The sequence below is a fragment of the Alnus glutinosa genome, chromosome 1 (genome assembly GCF_958979055.1).
Source record: "Alnus glutinosa chromosome 1, dhAlnGlut1.1, whole genome shotgun sequence".
NCBI lineage: Eukaryota > Viridiplantae > Streptophyta > Magnoliopsida > Fagales > Betulaceae > Alnus > Alnus glutinosa.
In genome coordinates this window covers 13927885-13946782 of record NC_084886.1, presented here as the reverse complement: position 1 = coordinate 13946782, position 18898 = coordinate 13927885, and the positions used below count along the sequence as shown (strand labels likewise).

Genomic DNA, 18898 nt, shown 5'->3' with positions numbered 1-18898 from the left:
ATTGCATTCTTCATAGCCCTATCTTGATCTGTTATAATTGCACTTAGCGATCGTCCATTCATGTAGTTCAACCATGCCTCAAACAACCATACAAATGTCTTTGTATCCTCACTTGATATTAATGCCGCCCCAAAAAGTATTGACTGACCGTGATGATTAACTCCCACAAAATGAGCAAATAGAATCTCATATCTATTAGTCAAGTAGGTTGTATCAAATGTAACCACATCCCCAAAATCCTCATACGATGCCCTACTTCGTGCATCAGCTCAAAACACATTTCTCAACCTGTAGTCATCATCACAATCTATGGCAAAGTAGAAATCATTATTAATTGCTTGCAACCTTTTGAAATAGTCACAAAGAACTCCAGCGCCTCTTGTGCCAAGCCGAAGATGCCTTGACTTGGCAATAAAATTACGACAATCTTTTTTCTCCAAATGCAAGGTGCTCATAACCCCCTGCTTCAACTGCTAGTGAGTTATAACTCTTGCTCATACATATTCCAGCTCTATCATTTATTAAAAGCTTTCTCTTCCCAGTAAAGTCCAAATTCTTATTGCATCTAAAGTATCTAGCTTTGTCTGGGCTTAAATCATGATTATGCTTAGTAGATACACTAGTCACATACTCCATTCTAGTTGTTTGAACATGCTTACTTGAGCTGGCTTTTCTGCTGCCTTGACGTGCACATGATAGGGTGATGTAACACGTATACCCACTTGCATGCTTTCTTTTATTCTTTTGTACCACCTCAAAACTTTGTTGCTTTGCATATGTCCTATAATGAGAAGCAAGTTCATCTAAAGAGTTAAATATCATTCCTTGCTTAGGTTCCTCCACATTTTCAACTCCATCTATGAGCTTCATATCATTCTTGCAATTGACATCATTATCTTCTAACACTACATCATATACAGTTTCATTTCCAGCTATATCAAAACAAATAAAACAAAGTTAAGAAGAAACAACTATGAATAATAACATTCACTAATATTTGAAGCAAGATTAAAGAAAGAATGAAATACCTAACATACATTTTGAGAGTCAATTTCAAGGGGCAAAACATCATCAATTGAAAGTTGTGTCAATGAATGATCATCTTCGCCTTCATTCCCTAATACCGATGGTGACAAGTCCATCTACGAGTTATTGCACGTAAACATATAATTAGTTAATATAAAAAATAATAATAAATAAATATACAAACTTTATGACAAGTTAGTGGCCAAAAAACAGTTTGTTCCGTAAGGGTGAACAATTCAACAAGAAACTCCTGCATCAAAATAAAGCTTTCAAACTTTTCTTCTAATCTTTCTTTTTTTTTTTTTTTTTTTTTTTTTTTTTTTTTTTTGTGACAGAGAGAATTAGTGCATGATTATTTTGCATATGTTCACTCAGGACAACAAATACTTATACACAGGGGTGTTATTCAGTACCAAAGGACAAGCCAACAGATGGCGCAGGCACTAAACAATTATGTTGGAATTGTCAACTAATGGCTCCGGGTTATGCTTGACAGGAGAATTAAGGGTGCGTTTGGGATTGCAATTTCGTAAACAATAAGTGCGATTTTAAACCAAATCGCAGAACATAAATCGTTTGGGAACTGCGTTTTTAAAAATTGCGATTTGAATACGCAAAAAATCTATTTTTTTAAATTGCTGGGAAGATGGTGTTTATTTGAAAATACAAAATTTTAAAGGCTAATTTACGATTTTAAATGCTAAACTGCGATTTTACCAACCGCTTAACTGCGTTTTTTAAAATTACTTTTTTCAAATTGCACATTTCAAAATTGTAATTTTAAATCGCACTTTTTGAAATCATAAATCCAAAATCGCACTTTTTGAAATCGTAAATCCAAACGGACATAAAGGGTAAAGATTTTCTATGTTGCATATGTTCACTCTGGACAACTGATGCTTATACACTTTTCCAGAAAGTTAAAAAGAAAATCTTTGCACCCACATCTCAATAGATCAATTAATGAGCAAGACACAGGTTTATTCATGAGAACTACAATTATTTGGACACAGCACACACACAATCTCAGAAAAAAAGAAAAGAATGAATTTTTTCTCTTTTCCTGAACTTCAATCTCAGAAAACCCTCAAAGAAAAAGAATCAAAACAGAAAACCCTCAAAGAAAAAAGAATCAAAACAGAAAAGATGGAGAACGGTGGTTGTAAAAATCAATCTCAGACACAAGCACACAGACCTTTGGCCGGAGATGGAGAACGCACGGTGGAGACTTTTGGTTGGGTCGGCGGATTCGATGGAGAACGCACGGTGACTTTTGGCCGGAAATCCGGAGATGGAGCTGGACGTACCGGTGGCGGGATTGTGGGTGGTCGACGGTGGCGGTCGGTGGGGCTGAGGGAGGAGATGGATAGAGGGAGGGAAACGATTTGGGGGGAAAATGGTCTGGGCCGTTTGGGGAAGAAAATGGGTTGGCAGTTGGCACACTGACTCAACACTGGTTTTTTTTTTTTTAATTTTATTTATTTTTTTAATAAAAAGAGTGTTGGCGTGGCGTGATGCCACGTCAGCCGTGATGGACGATTCATGGAATTTTAAGCTGCCGTGTAGAATTACTCCCCTCGCAGAGACTGAATTCAAACGGCTCCGTTGCGATAAGGCCATTATTTTTACCCAATGGCCTCGTGGTCCTCCTCCACCACAACCCCCACCTCCACCTCCTTCTCTGCCGTCCCTGCTTTCCTCTACTCCATTCGCACTCTCTCCCTAACACGCAGCCATGTTGGAACCAGAACGCTTGCCAGGAAGACCCGCACTTGCGCCAAACTCGGCGAGAAGAGCGCGTTGCAGTACAAGAAGCTCGGAGACTCTGACCTCGCTATTAGCGAAATCACTTTTGGAACTGTAAGAATCCTTCATTTTTTGTTTTATGTTATGGGTAATACTTTGTACTTGATTATTCTCAATTCACAATTGGTTTTTAGAAATGTAACTGCTACCTTTGTAAATTTTATTTCAATCAGTGCTGGTCTAATTACTGATATTGTTTTTCTTAAAACCAAGATTTGTGGGCTATTTTTCATATTACAATTGTATGTAATGTTTCAGATGACATTCGGGGAGCAAAACACAGAGAAAGAAGCTCATGAAATGCTAAGTTATGCATTTGAGCGTGGCATTAATGCTCTCGACACTTCCGAGGCTGTAAGTTCTTTCTCATAACTCAATCACTAACACAAACACAATCATACGCTTTTTGTTGGCTGGCATTCCAAATTGTTGTTTTGCAGTACCCAATTCCAATGAGGAAGGAGACACAAGGAAAAACTGATCTCTACATTGGTAGCTGGCTCAAGTCACAACCTCGTGACAAGGTATTTGTTTTTCATGCATGACTGCCCCATATTCTTTTTTGGGTTCTATATAATTCTTTTTTTATTCCACCATATCTAATTTTCTTTGAAATTAAACTTTATTGTCGAATTCTTATCTTGACGACGAAAGCTGGGATTCGTGTTATATTATGCTTAAAAATTCTTGTGGAGTTGATATTGCAATGTTAATCATGAAAGCAATAATTAAGAATCTGTAGCAATTTTTAATTGTTGGGTATTACCTGTAATGGATAGATTATTTTGGCCACAAAAGTATGCGGTTATTCTGAACGGTCAAGTTATCTACGAGACAATGCGAAGGTTTTGCGGGTCGATGCTGAAAATATTAGAGAAAGTGTGGAGAAAAGCCTCAAGCGCCTCGGCACTGATTACATTGATTTGTTGCAAATTCATTGGTATGTTTAGTTTTCCTTGGAACATAGAAGTGTGCACACTATATTCTTGTTGTGATTTGTCATTTTCAGCTGATGTATGTGATCTCTACATGCTTTAATATATGACTGCAGGCTGTATAAAGATCTTTGCAATTGCTGTGCTTTTTTGTTTGTTAGTTTCAGCAGTTTGGTGTATCAAACACCATCTATTCATATCAATTTTTGCAATCATCTATCAGCTGGATGCTCTTTGCTTATATTATGGTATATAACTAGAAAAGTTTCTCTGTGCTTAGATTCCTGATCATCTCTCCACTGGGTGCTCTTTGTTTATATTAGTGCACGCTTCATCATCCCATTAAATGAGGGATCAGTCATATTATACCTGTTCTTTGATTTTCAGAAGGAAAATTTGAATAAAAATTGTTTAAATTGTGGTTTCTGAGGTCACGCCATTCTGTTACAATCCAGGCCTGATCGTTATGTGGCATTGTTTGGTGAGTTTTCATATGATCCTTCAAAATGGAGGCCAAGCGTGCCATTTGTGGAGCAACTGAAGGCTTGTAAAGAACTTATTGATGAAGGAAAGGTAACAAATTGAAGTTAACTCTATGTTCAGGCTTTTCATACCTGTTTATGTAGTATCCCTTCTAAACAAGTTAGGTGGCTATAGATTAAAACTCCATATCTATTGTGTAGTGGTATTTGATAAATAGCATGTTGTTATTATAGTGTTCTGGAGTTTGCTTCTTATGACGATGCACACAAAGACAACATAATAGCTGTTTGGGTATTTGTATATGCACTTGTAACTGAAAGAAAGTAATGAAATTTAAAAGCTGCTGGTTCTTTTGAACCTATTTAGGTACGCTACATTGGTGTTTCCAATGAGACTTCATATGGAGTGATGGAGTTTGTGCATGCAGCAAAAGTTGAAGCACTACCGAAGATTGTCAGTATCCAAAACAGCTACAGTCTCCTAGTTAGATGTCGTTTTGAAGGTTAGTTCTTTTCTTGCACTATCTTCATATAGTTATTAGAGGAAATCCAAATTTTTTGGTTGATGTATGTTAATCGTGAATAAAAGATAGCTTATCTTACCATGTTGGCTCCCATATGTATCGGAACAAACGATTCTGTCAAAATGGTTGCTATTGCCAAGGATTTATTCAACATGGTAGCTGATGTTGGCTGAATCACTGGAGGCTATCCTTGTATTCTTATGAAAGAGCTAGGAGATTGCTTGCTTGATTTAGCCAGTTACATTGTAATATTTCCTACGATTGAGGCTTCCTGATATGTGACATTAGAGATGAAACATGGATACGCCTGTCAGCATCGTTTAGTTACAGTTTGATGTTATGTTTTAGTAGTTCACTCTCACTGGAGTATATTTAGAGAGATGCTGACAATTTGGCTATTTTTTACTGCAACTAATGCTGTAGTGATTGATATCTCATGCTGATTTTACTACGGACATAAGTTGTCTTCAACCCTTTACCACATTAGAGAATGTCTAAATCTGCATACTCTTCAATATCTATCTTCAACTAGCCAGCTTCACCTTATAAGAAAAAAGTTTATTTTGGGGTTTCTTTTCTTCTTCTTCTTTCTTTTCTTTTTTTTTTTTTTTGTTTTTTTTTTGTTTTTTGTGGGTAGAGGGAGGGCGGAATTTATTGTGCTAGTGAAGTTTAATTTGCCAACCAGAGCTTTATATCTGTTTGGATGACAATCCAAGGTGGTAAGCTGGCCTGGCTACTGAATGGATTTTGATCCAAGTTATACCCATTTCCACTCAACTAATTGGACTTTAAAGCTGAGATATACCGGTAAGGATTGATAGTTATGCGCCATCAGCCGACTTTGTTAAGTAGTCTTTTATTACTAATTGATATTATTTATGTATCATATTTTAATCCAATTTGCATTATCTATATTACCTAGGGTACTCTCCAATAGTCTTGCATTAATATCTGCGGTGACAATAATCAAGGGACTAAACATGAGCTCAAACTATTGATTGAAAGGGTTAAATCCTTAACAAAACTCTAAGAAGATAACAGGTTGGTCATCTTAACAGCTAAGGTCAGGAAGGAAACAATATCTTGTATTGTGGAAATTTTAGCATCATATGTTCAATCATGCAATATAAATCATTTCACTCCAGATTTGGTTTTGTCAGCCTCTTAACTGAGGAGTTCTTCTGTCCACTTGATTCTCTGCAGTTGATCTTGTTGAAGTTTGTCACCCAAAGAATTGCAATATTGGTTTACTGGCTTATTCTCCACTGGGCGGCGGATCACTTACAGGAAAATATATAGATATCAATTCCGAGGCTGCAAGAAAAGGAAGAATGAACCTCTTCCCTGGCTACATGGAAAGATATAACAAATCAATTGCCAAGGTACGTTAATCATTCTTTTGTTACATATGTTACAGATAGATATCATGTAGAGCATGGTAATAACACTGATATTCAAATTCACACCAAGTAGTGTGCACAGGAAAATGAAATGTTGTATTTGTTATTGTGGAAGTACTCCATAATGTTGTCAGAAAGTGTGAACTAAATGTATGCGATGATATCTCTTTAATATGTCACACAACCTTTCAGTTAAGTATATAATTTTTTTTCTTTTTTCAATTGAAAAAGGATTAAAAGCAAATGGCTCAATCAGGACTTGGAGTTTTCGGAAGTTGTTGCTTTTGCTTTGCTTGTTATTTAACTTTCAACTCTAGACCCATCAGGAAACTCAATGTCACAGCCAACTGAATGCTGCTCTTGATGTTACAACTGAATTTCAGGAAGCAACAATAGAATATCTTGAGTTGGCCAAGAAGCATGGCCTAACTCCAGTTCAACTGGCACTTGGTTTTGCACGAGACCGCCCGTTTATGGCGAGTTCAATCATCGGTGCAACCTCTGTCAAACAACTAAAGGAAGACATTGACGCATTTCTTACAACTGAGCGGCCTTTGCCACCAGAAGTAATGGCAGATATTGAAAATATTTTCAAGAGATACAAAGATCCTGCCATCCTTTGAGAGCCACAGGATAAAAGTGTATTGTATCATTTTTTTGTCTTTTTTTTTTTTTTTTTTGGGGGTAAAACATGTACCTGCTGCATCTTATTCCTAGAAGAATGTCACGAAAGAATATCCCATCTTTTATGGGGATTTTGCAAAAAAGCATCTTACATTACCTAAAAAAGGATTTATTCCCAATCATTTTGGGAGATTGTATTTTCATTTTTCCAATATGTTGATAATTTAGTTTTTATTTGCTAAGTAAAGATAAATATTTAGAAATTTTTTAATTAGTCTTAGAAAGATAATGAATCAAAACCCATTGGAAGATGTAATTGGCCATAATATCACTTACCAACTCTAATGCGTTGTTCAACCGAAACGAAAATAGATTAACAGAGTTTGAAACCAAACCCCTTAAATCTATTTTTCTGATACAACTAATTTGAATTAGAATCGGTTTATGATCGACAAAGTGTGTACAAATATTTCTTCAAAGGCTCCATTAATATCCTACACAACTTAATGTCTCTTCTCACCACATATGTTAATGGATTCGATAAAAAAAAAAAAAAAAAGAAGAAAAGAAAGAATACATTCGTTCAAATATGATCATGCATGTTTGTAGAGAGTCTAGAGACCATGAGTTCAATCCAATACATCTCGACGGAGAAGATACAGCATTACCATGTGAGTTTGATCGAAGTTAATTAGGGAAAAATACTATTAGAAGTGTTTTAGCTTTTATCAAACTACTCATTGAGGTTCAAAAATTGATCAAATATGTCATGCTTAATAGTATTGTAACATGTGTATAGATTGCACAATCAACTTTTTCACGTCAATCACATGCCATAATAGATTCACCACGTCAAAAATATGACATTATGTGTGATTAGGATACAATAATATTAAATTTTGATGATAAAATGGTTGGTCTATGTTTCTTTTCCTTAATTCTATCACCAAAGGACGTGGCAAAATCTATTTATCTTTGACTAGAAGCAGGTAACGAAGCGCGCCAATATCTCGACAACTTCCTCGTCAATGTGACCGCTTACTTCCCGCCCATTACGCCTCCTCTCTCTCTCTCTCTCTCTCTCTCTCTCTCTCTGTGATTGATCTGCATTGAGTTCTTGTTCGTTTTGCACGACCCAATTCGCTCAAGCACTCAGAAACCGTGCACCAAGTCCCCGACAAATGATACATGGCTCATGCTCTGTGAAATCTGTCATCCGGATCGTCCTTTTTTTGTGGATCAAAACGATACCCAGTTTGGAGCAGTCGGTGATCTTTTAGACTTGAATTTGCGTTGGGTCATTCCTTTTCTTCTTTGTTTGGCGATCTTGGCTTGAGGGCCGTGGGTATTTTGATGAGAGGCCGAGGTAGAAGAAGAAAGCATATGCATCTATGAAGACTGGGGCACGGAAATCGCGGCCGCATTACCGCCTGATGCAGTTGTCGGTTGAGCTCTTACGGTTTTTTCAGATGGAATGGCAGATCCTGCTAGCTATGGGAAACATGAGCGCGACGTTGAGCAAGTCAGTTTCCCTCACTTTTCTCTGCCACCCTTAAGTTTTTCTCTTTCCCTTAGATATTCTGTTTGGTTCGAGAAAATTGAGGACTGTCTCTTTTTTCCACAATCTAGTGTATCATCTACCTGGGGGTTTTGTGAAATACTTGTGAGTTGACCACTACTTAGCACTATAGTTTATTAGGAGGCGTTTTTGTTTCTAGGATTCTGGTTTTAAATGTCTTTTTGAGTACTAGGTTTTATTGGCATTTAAACGATGCACATATGTGAAAATTTTGACAGTTTGTGGTAAGCTTGTAGAAGTATGCAGTCAAACATGTTTTAAATGAATACCAAGACATACCCCGGATCAAATTTCTTGATGTATGCTTCTCTAGTTCGCACATGCCTAAAAAAACGAAAAGACAATGCAATAGGTAAGTTCTAAAAATTGGATGGCTACATGGTGATAGTAGTGTGCCAACCATTATATGGAAATTATTGGAAATATTCTTCCATTGGGCAATCAAAAGAAATGTTGGTTGATTGAAATCCTGGCTGTTAAGTAAATTCTATGAGCAATGATAATGATAAAGTATTGATTAAATTCATTTATTCCTATCAATTTAAGCTTTTAGAATAAGTGGTGATTTAACATGATATCAGAGCAAATGTCTTGAGTTTGAACCTGTCTCTTTCATTTACCTCTAATTTCAATTAAATATTCTATATATTTGGCATCACCGATTAAAAGGGAGTTTGACCCCACACATGAGGGAGATTGTTAAAGTATTGATTAAATGATTAAATTCATCTCTTCCTATCACCTTAAGCTTTGGGATAAGTGGTATTTAAAATATAAGGTTATGGGAAATGCTTTTCTTACAAATAACTCTCACAAAATTTTCATACTTGAAGAGTGTAGACTCTTTTATTAACGCACACCTTAGTCTGTGCATTTGGGATGCAGAGTGTGCCGCCACATCATTATGCATGGATGTTTGCATAATTCATTAATATGCATAGTATAGCATTTCTCTAAAGTCATTACTGTCTAAAGTGAATCGTGTTGGTTGAAGAAAGCATAGAAACCTGGATGTAAGGGTTGCATATATAGTCCAAAAAAAATGTATATAGGAATTAATACTTCTAATATTAATACAACATTGACCATGATATATAAAGCCCATAATTACAATTGATATAGTGGAGATAAAATGATTTAGCTGTGACTATGGAACCAGAGATTCAAAGCACAAATAAAAAACCGACACTAAAAAAAGGGCGAAAAAGAAAGTGGGAGAACTTCCATGCGAAAATGAACAACATTAGTTACTTCTGTGTTGATCAGCGAAGTCAATAATAGAAAGCTATTAATTAATCGATAAAATTCTTGATGGATTACATAGTTATGTGGTGACTGCAAAAGTATCCCTTTGGAACTCTTACTCTGAGTGTATTTGATGCTACAATGCTATTCCTGCATTCTATTTCACTAATCTAGAACTCTGACCATTAGTTATTTCTTGTAGTTACATTTTGATAAAGCTTGGGATGACTGATTCCTTTTAGCAATTTTAATATTTTAATATTTTTTTTTTACCTCTTTTGAAGGCACTCATTGCTTTGAAAAAAGGCACGCAACTAATCAAGTATAGCCGGAAAGGGAAACCTAAGTTTTGCCCATTCAGAATTTCTAAGGTCAATTATTTTCTCTGAGTTTGGATATTATTTTCATGTTTTAAAAAATATTCATTCTGGACATGATGTCCCATGCAAGTATAGGCTACTTTCAGCTAGTATGTTCTATGTGCATCGGCTTCATCTTCTCCACTACCGATAGTCATGGCATATCTCAAGTGAATGAATGATGTCAAATTTAGTTGTACTAACAGGATGAAACAACATTGATCTGGTACTCACATGGAGAAGAAAGGAATCTGACATTATCTTCCGTCACACGGATTATCCCTGGACAGAGAACTGTGAGTTAAAGACTTCTTTTTGAAATTTAATTGATAATAGTTTATCATAATTTCATTAAACCATCTCCTCAAAAACTGGTCATGAAGAATTTTGTTTCACAAAGTCGGCAAGAACTAACTTGTATTTGCAATTCTTTTACAGGCTGTTTTTAGACGATATTTACGTCCCGAAAAGGAATACTTGTCTTTTTCACTTCTATATAATAACGGTGAACGATCACTTGATCTGGTTAGTAAAGATCACTTGTTCATTTTGACTCATTGCATGCCAGCTTGATGAGAAGTTTAATTCTAGTGATGCCCTTGACTTCTCATATTTATAGATCTGCAAGGACAAAGCTGAGGCAGAGGTATGGTTTGCAGGCCTTAAGGCATTAATATCTACTGGACAACAGCATAGTAGACGTACTAGAAGTGATATTTTTGATGTGAGTTGTCATTCAACACAAATCCATTTATGGATAAGTACTTCCTTTTTTTCTTTGATATACTTTATAGGATTTTTCTTTGTTTGGGGGGAGAGGGGGGGAAGGAGGTGGTGGTCTTCTTCTATACCTATGTCATGGACATCATGTTTCTACTTTCAAAGTCTAATATAATAAGGAAATATGCTGGGCTTGCACTTAATATTGGTGTCTATCTTGATACTAGTCTACCAAGAAGAGCAAAATCGCCCACATTTTAGGCTTTGAAAATAGCCTTACTTTTAAAAAGTTTCTGAAAAATATTTGAAATCATTAAAGAGTATTGCTAAAATCCACTTGAAAGTTGTGTTCCTACTCTTTTACTATTCTTAAAAATTTGACATATTTATCATCAGGATAAACTGTTAATAAGCAATCTGGTTGGTAATCTTCAAGTATTACTGTGTTTTGTTGTTCAAGTTCAATTTTGTGGAAGACAAGAAACTGCATTTTGTGAGGCATTTCAATGATTCACCATCTCCTAGATTACAAAGATCTGGGATTCCCTAAGGAAGACGGATAATTACGTTGACCTCCCTCTTTGCTAAAATAAAAATATTACTTATAAATTGATTAAAATATGTAATTTTCCCTATGAAATAAAAGTGAAACTTAATTTAAAATTGTTCCATTAAATTTTGTTCAATGATGTCTTTCGTACAATGCATGCATTTTAAGCGACCATCTTGATATGAATGGGAGTGTGTACAACACGTTATTGGCTCAGCTATTTTGAACATCTGTTTATGGTGATATCTTTTCAGATCATCTAATATTGTTATCTGTTTCTATTAGCTACATAATAGCAGCGACTTTCTTCAGAATGGCCGCCCTTCAGGTGCAACACTAGAGTTCACTTCAAGTATTGCTCGAGGCAGGGTGTCTCTTGATTCAAATTCTCGTGAATCTCCATTGAATTCAGCAAGCTCAGATGTGGGGTCAGAACATGCAAAAATGCAACTAAGAACAAGTACTGGTGATGCTGTCCGTATTAGTGTTTCGAGCACTCCTAGCTGTTCTAGTGGAGGATCTGGACCGGATGACATAGAATCGCTGGGTGATGTTTATGTATGGGGAGAGGTTTGGTATGATGGGATTTCACCTGATGGCTCTGTGAGCCCAATTCCTACAAACACCGATGTGCTGACTCCCAAGCCCTTGGAGTCAAATGTTGTTCTTGATGTTCACCAGATTGCTTGTGGTGTGCGACATATTGCTCTTGTAACAAGGCAAGGTGAGGTTTTTACCTGGGGAGAGGAATCTGGAGGAAGACTTGGTCATGGGATTGATAGAGACTTCAGTCGCCCCCGTCTTGTTGAGTTCCTAGCAGTTACTAATATAGATTTTGTTGCATGTGGAGAGTATCATACATGTGCTGTATCTACATCTGGTGATTTATTTACTTGGGGTGATGGTACCCATAATACTGGACTTCTTGGTCATGGCACTGATGTTAGCCATTGGATACCTAAAAGGGTTACTGGTCCTTTAGAAGGACTCCAGGTTTTATCTGTTGCATGTGGCACATGGCATTCAGCGTTGGCAACTTCCAATGGGAAATTATTTACATTTGGTGATGGGACATATGGTGTTTTGGGACATGGAGATCGCGAGAGTTTCCCATATCCCAAGGAGGTACAATCGTTGAGTGGACTGAAGACTATTAAAGTTGCATGCGGAGTATGGCATACTGCAGCCATTGTAGAGGTTATGGGCCAATCTGGTGCAAACGTTTCATCTAGGAAGTTGTTCACCTGGGGAGATGGTGACAAACATCGTTTGGGCCATGGAAGCAAGGAAACTTATCTTGTTCCGACCTGTGTCTCTTCACTTATTGACTATAACTTCCACCAGCTTGCTTGTGGACACACGCTGACTGTTGCCCTCACTACATCAGGTCATGTATTTACCATGGGTGGCACTGCATATGGTCAGCTAGGCAATCCAAGTTCTGATGGAAGGGTACCTTGCTTGGTACAAGATAAACTAGTAGGTGAATTTGTGGAAGAAATATCTTGTGGGGCATATCATGTTGCTGTCCTAACATCTAGAAGTGAAGTATACACTTGGGGAAGAGGTGCGAATGGAAGATTGGGACATGGAGACACAGAAGACCGTAAGTTTCCAACACTAGTTGATGCCTTAAAAGATAGGCATGTAAAAAATATATATTGTGGCTCAAATTTTACTTCAAGTATATGCATCCATAAATGGGTCTCTGGAGCAGACCAATCAGTTTGCTCTGGTTGTCGGCAAGCATTTGGTTTTACTAGAAAGAGGCATAACTGTTATAATTGTGGACTGGTGCATTGCCATGCTTGTAGTTCCAGAAAAGCATTGAAAGCAGCATTGGCTCCAACTCCTGGCAAACCCCATCGTGTATGTGATGCTTGCTATGCAAAACTTAGAGCTGCTGAGGCCGGTAATGCTCCCAATGTAAATAGAAAAGTTACAGCCCCTCGTCGTTCAATAGATAGCAGGGAAAGATTAGATAGGGCAGAGGTAAGGTCTTCAAGAATTTTACTATCTCCCACTACAGAACCAGTCAGATACCTTGAGATCAAGTCAGGCAAGCCAGGGACGAGTTCGGATTCTCCTTCTATAGTCAGGGCTTCCCAAGTACCGTCACTTTTACAACTGAAAGATATTGCATTTCCAAGTTCGTTAAGTGCTCTTCAAAATGCTTTGAAACCAGTTATGCCATTATCGCCTCAGCCTTCTAACTCAAGACCTGCTTCACCATACTCAAGGAAACCAAGCCCTCCACGCTCTGTCAGTCCGGCATTTTCTAGGAGTCTTATTGAAAGTCTCAGGAAGACAAATGAAGTCCTGAGTAATGAAGTTTCAAAGTTGCAAAACCAAGTACTAATTATATTCCATTTCTAAACACCACATTCTTCTATTTCTTAGTAGTATAGGATTGTAACCCACAAAGCTGTCCCTAAAAAATAACTATTCCATTCTTTTTCTCCTCTCCTTCAGGTTAGAAGTTTGAAGCAGAAATGCGATGCTCAAGACGTGGAGCTTAAGAAGTCATATGAAAATGCTCGACAAGCTGTTTCATTTGCTGAAGAGGAATCTTCCAAGTGTAGAGTAACAAGAGAACTTGTCAAATCCGTCGCAAAACAGGTATTTTAATTTACTGAATATCCAACTTTCTCGTTGAAATTGAGGGGTCTTTCATACATTAAGGATGTTCCAGGCGTCCAGGTGGTAGCACAGCTGTAATTGTAACAAAAATTATTAGGAATATGATTGGAAAATGCAAATTATTTTGTAAAATTTGTGAAACATATACCCATGGTTTTGGGATTCATCCAAGAATTCTTTTTTTTTTTTTTTTTAATTGTTTATATTCATAGTTAATATAGCTGGTTGATGCAGGCTGCAATGACTTCTGTAACTCTCAACTGAAAACCAAATAATCTCAGCACCCAAAAAACATGATTTAGTGTTCCACCATGGAGTATTAAAAGAAACACTAAAAATGTTAAATGTGCTCTAATACCAATGAGCATTAAAACCATTTTTACTCAGTTTTTTAACCAGTTTAGGATATTCAAACTAATTTAAAATGCACCAAATATGTACAATTAATGCCTACAAGTTACTGTATAAGTAATATTAATCCTATAACAAAGGGCAGAAATAAAATACTATAACCAATGAAATTGTTGATAAAAAAAATGTATTTCAAGTAGGAAAACTAAATAATTAAAAAGTTCAATTGCTCATCAAAACCTAACTAATAATTTGAAAATTAACAATTAAACTAATTTTGTTGAAGTTATTTTTTCATCAATTCAGTATTTTTCAGAGTGGTTTAAAGATATTTATTATGCTAGGTTAAAGGCCTAGAAGTAATCGTCTAATTAAACTTGATTACTTGTTGGCAGGAAAAAATAAGCTGAAAAAGAAAAACCATTAAATATTTAAATCAAATGAGTTCTATCTTTTTCTTTCTTTTCGATAAGTAATGATTTATTAAGGGCACTAGACGGGGGTGCAACACAACTAGACAGGGTATATATATAAAAGGCTACCCTGAGAAAGAAAAACAAAAAATATAGGGAGAAAGAGAAACAAAAGGAAAGCACGGAAAAGTTCAGATCACTTCTTATAACCTAAACAACAAGAAACTCTAAGAAACAGGCTGATCCTGCAAATAAACCAGGCACAAGCTCCTCTGTTATTTGCTTATATGTATTGAATACAGTAGTTGATAGAGTTTTTTTTTTTTTTTTTTTTCTTTTTTTGTTGGCCAAAGTATTTGATAGAGTTTAAATTGCTAGTTTTGGCTAAAATATTTAGTTGATTTTCCTTGTAAACAGTAAGTTTAGATAAACTCTTTTATATTGCAAAACCTGAGTGGACTGAATCATTGTCTGTAACAGGACAACTATGACATGAACTAAGCATTGTGTTTTCTTCCCCAACAGTAATTTAGGGGGTGTTTGCCAAAGTTTTGAAAAACACTTCTCAATTTTCATACAATGAAAAACACTTATTCAAAAAGGTTTTCATTGGCTCCCACCACTGACACATTTTTCAAAACAAACCACAAAATGCTTTTCAAAAAACGTCTCACACTTTCATATAGAAACGTTCTGAAAGTACAAGCTCTTTTAGATGTAAATTATGGCCTCATTACTTATAAACAAATAAAAGACTGACCACGGGTGGAAGCCACCCTTTCACCAGAGGTGTGTCTTCCATCTTTGGTGTCCACCCCCACAAAGGGGGGTGGACTCACCCCCCTTCGTGCTTCTTGCGGAGGCATAAGGATGGGTCTTCCACCCCATAAAGGGGCAGGGAGTGGAGACCCACCCTCTGCACCTCTCATGCAAGCATGGGGTGCGTCTCCACCCCTTACGAGCCACTTGTAGAGGAGGGGAGGGGAAGACTCACCTCCCTCCTCTGGTGAAAGTGTGACGGCTCAAGAACCAATATTTCTTTCTTTCTTTTTTCTTTTTCTTTTTCATTTTTCTTTTTTTCTTTTTTCTTTTGTTTCTTTTATGTTTTGAAAATACTTCTCAGCTTTTTACTTTTGAGAAACAGTTTTCAGTTTACCAAACAAATTTTCTTCTATGGACTCCACATTCCACAGCTTTTAATATGGTTTCACCCAAAAAATACTTCTTAATTTTACTTTATCAAAAGGTCCAAAACCTGAAACACTTTTCAAAAACTTTACCATACAAGCTCTAGATCAGTTATTAGGTAATCATGCTAATCATACTGTTTGTGCTGCATTTCTTGATTTCAGTTAAAGGACATGATAGAGAAGCTGCCCCCAGAGGTTTCTGACAGTGAAACCTTTAAAGCCATCCATTCTCAAGTTGAAGATTTTCTAAACACAGCTGCTACATCTAATATTTCTTCTTCCTTGCCAACAAGCTTAGAGTCTGACCAACAATATTCACTTCATAAAATTCCCTCAATCAATGAGTCTTCCAAAATGCAAGACAAAAGGATAGCCCGCATAGATGTTGCAAGAGTTGCCAACTTGTCTCAGGATGGGGGAAGTATTCTTCAGGAGAGTATTATATCACCAGGTTCTAATCCAAGAGTTGCTGTATCTCAACAAAGCTCAGAAAATGCCTCAAGATTGCCTGACTCTTCAACGATGAGGAATGGAGAAAAAGAAGTTATTGAACAATTTGAACCTGGTGTTTATGTTACTGTTCTTCTACTTCGAAGTGGTACAAAAATTTTCAAGCGAGTGAGATTCAGGTAACTGAGTAAATAGTTGATCTAATATAAAAATTCATTACTTCACTTTTACATACAATGTCTGTGTGAGTGTGTTTGCATGCCTTATGTTTGTGTATTTATATATCTATGCATGTATCGTTCTCAAATCTTCCAGTATTTTCATGGCAACCTTTGTAGTATGTGTGTGTCTCTACCGCGTGCAAGTTGACTATCCAAAACTATAATTATATTCAGTACTTTTTTTTCCTATCATGCAGACATGGTTGGCATGTATTAGGCTCTTGTTTAAGCATAAAAATACTGGCATTTGACATGTGACCAACATATATATCTCCACAGCTGTGTTTGTGTATCTGTACATCTATCTTGCATTTGTCTTTGCCTATGTTTCTCCATCATTTTCAAACAAATCAATAGATTATTGATAATAATGTAATACTCAATGGATTCAATCGTTTTCATGCTTTTTTTTTTTCTTTTTTTCTTGTCTCACTTCATTTGTATGCGTCCCAATTTTTTTGTGCAGTAAAAGAAGGTTTGATGAGCACCAGGCAGAAGAATGGTGGAGTAAAAACAAAGATAGAGTGGTTAGGAGATACAGTCCACCAACAGCCAGTCATCCTCCCATTCATGCTCCAATGAGATCATCTAGCACTTCGGCACCAACAGATGAAGGATCATCTAGCACTTCAGCACCAACAGATGAAGGATCATCTAGCACTCCACCACCTCCTGAGGAAAATAATGAGGCATCAGCATCTTCCCAAACTTAGTTTCTAACTTAGTCTCCTGCCAATACTTTGTAGAAAGTCCATGTATGTGGCCAAGGCCAACTGCTTTTAGGGTGCGTTTGGCATTGCGATTTCGAACTTAAAAAGTGCGATTTTAAATTAAATTGCAAAAAATAATCGTTTGGAATTGTGATTTGAAAACGCAAAAAAAAAAAAAATTGCCTTTTCAAATCGCAGGTAAAGAGATACTTTTTTGAAAACGTACAATTTTAAAGGCTAAACTGAGATTTTAAAGGCCAAGCTGCAATTTTGCCAAACGCTTAACTGCGTTTTTAAAAATCACGTTTTCAAATTGCAAATTTCAAAATCGCACTTTTTAAAATCGCAAACCCAAACAAATCCTTAAATTAACGGTATTAAGTCTCCATTAGGTGTAAACATATCCTTGTTCAAAACAAATTAGGGAGAACTTTATTTCAGAAGAATGGTACAGAAGAACAAACTCCATATCCACAGTGGCGAAACAAGACCATGAAGGTCGTGTAATTAGATGCAGAACAGCTTACCAGTAATTTCTTTCATTCATTTTGTTCTTTTATTTCTCTTCCTCTATACTATTTTTGGCACCTAGTGATGACCATTGTGGTTGTACAGTATATGAACTTTCTAGGTTTTCTGTTTGTGATGTTCTATCCCCTGTAGTGTATATATATATATGTGTGTGCCTCTTTGCGTCAAAAATCTCCCATGGTGTTGGAAAGCGATGAATTAAGATTTTTTTAGATAATAGACAAGTAAAAAAAAAGGAAAGCGAAATAAATTAATCATACGTAGGAGATATATAATATTTACATGATTCGGCACAAAAGCTAAGCCAAGACAAACACAGAAATTTCACCAAGATGCTCAAAACATTAGTACCAAATACATCCTAAAATCCTAAATTCTCACCCATTACAACAAAAGAGGATCCTTTTTATGCGTTCACATTAGATTTTGTTTCATCTAATAGTGTATACGATGGTATTCACGTTATTTTTAAAAAAATTAAATAACGTCACAAAATAATCATCATGCGACAATACATACTTCATTACAATTGCAAAATCTAATATAAAGTATGAAATAATTCATCTCCATTTCAGTTAAAAATGAGAGGATCAATCTTTACTATTTTAATTCTCTTAGTGTAGCACACTCTTCATGAAGTATAAAAGTAAAAACTTCATAAAAATGGCTCGAAGTTTACCAAGTTAGCTTTTTTGAGAATTTGGGTTAATGGGGAAAGGGGATAAATCCCACACAACCAAATTGAGAGAGCAAGAAGTTTTCAAACGAGTTTACAAACTTAATCCGACACATCTCACCAAAAGGGCCTATCTCTTGGTGAGAAGAATGAGCTTAACTTAAGCCAAATTCACTTAAAAAAAAAAAAAAAAAAAATACAACAAAATAAATAAATGACAAGATTTTGCATTGAAAGCAAAATTGGCAAAAGAGGAAACAATTGCCTCGACAAAAATAAAAAATATAGAATTATTTTTCAACGCAATTCGAAATTGGCTCTATCTTAATATTATAGATTAATGTTACTCGTCATACTTATTTACGACACTTATTTTATATTGACTAGCGTAACATGTTTTAAGTGATTTTTGATAAAAATAAATAAATAAATAAAATTAATAATAATAACTTAAAATAAGTCACGT

At 36.1% G+C, this 18898-nt stretch overlaps 3 protein-coding genes across 3 annotated transcripts; 2 read left to right on the top strand and 1 right to left on the bottom strand.

The window, feature by feature from the left end:
* Window positions 1-2646, bottom strand: LOC133873717 (uncharacterized). Its single transcript, XM_062311500.1, has 3 exons — window positions 2586-2646; window positions 2222-2468; window positions 1-781 (listed from the first exon to the last, which is right to left on the bottom strand). The coding sequence occupies exons 1-3, from the start codon at window positions 2644-2646 to the stop codon at window positions 418-420; spliced, it is 672 nt and encodes a 223-aa protein (XP_062167484.1). The 3' UTR covers window positions 1-417.
* LOC133858560 (uncharacterized) lies at window positions 2597-7009 on the top strand. Its single transcript, XM_062294040.1, has 8 exons — window positions 2597-2886; window positions 3091-3186; window positions 3273-3356; window positions 3612-3772; window positions 4223-4340; window positions 4617-4752; window positions 5977-6155; window positions 6557-7009. Exons 1-8 carry the CDS (start codon window positions 2659-2661, stop codon window positions 6794-6796), a joined length of 1242 nt encoding a protein of 413 aa, XP_062150024.1. The 5' UTR covers window positions 2597-2658; the 3' UTR covers window positions 6797-7009.
* An 862-nt stretch (window positions 7010-7871) lies between these two features.
* Window positions 7872-17834, top strand: LOC133873788 (PH, RCC1 and FYVE domains-containing protein 1-like). The gene is made up of 9 exons (XM_062311557.1): window positions 7872-8319; window positions 9906-9992; window positions 10187-10276; window positions 10419-10505; window positions 10600-10704; window positions 11536-13602; window positions 13723-13869; window positions 16007-16473; window positions 16982-17834. Exons 1-9 carry the CDS (start codon window positions 8272-8274, stop codon window positions 17226-17228), a joined length of 3345 nt encoding a protein of 1114 aa, XP_062167541.1. The 5' UTR covers window positions 7872-8271; the 3' UTR covers window positions 17229-17834.
* Window positions 17835-18898: the final 1064 nt, after the last annotated feature.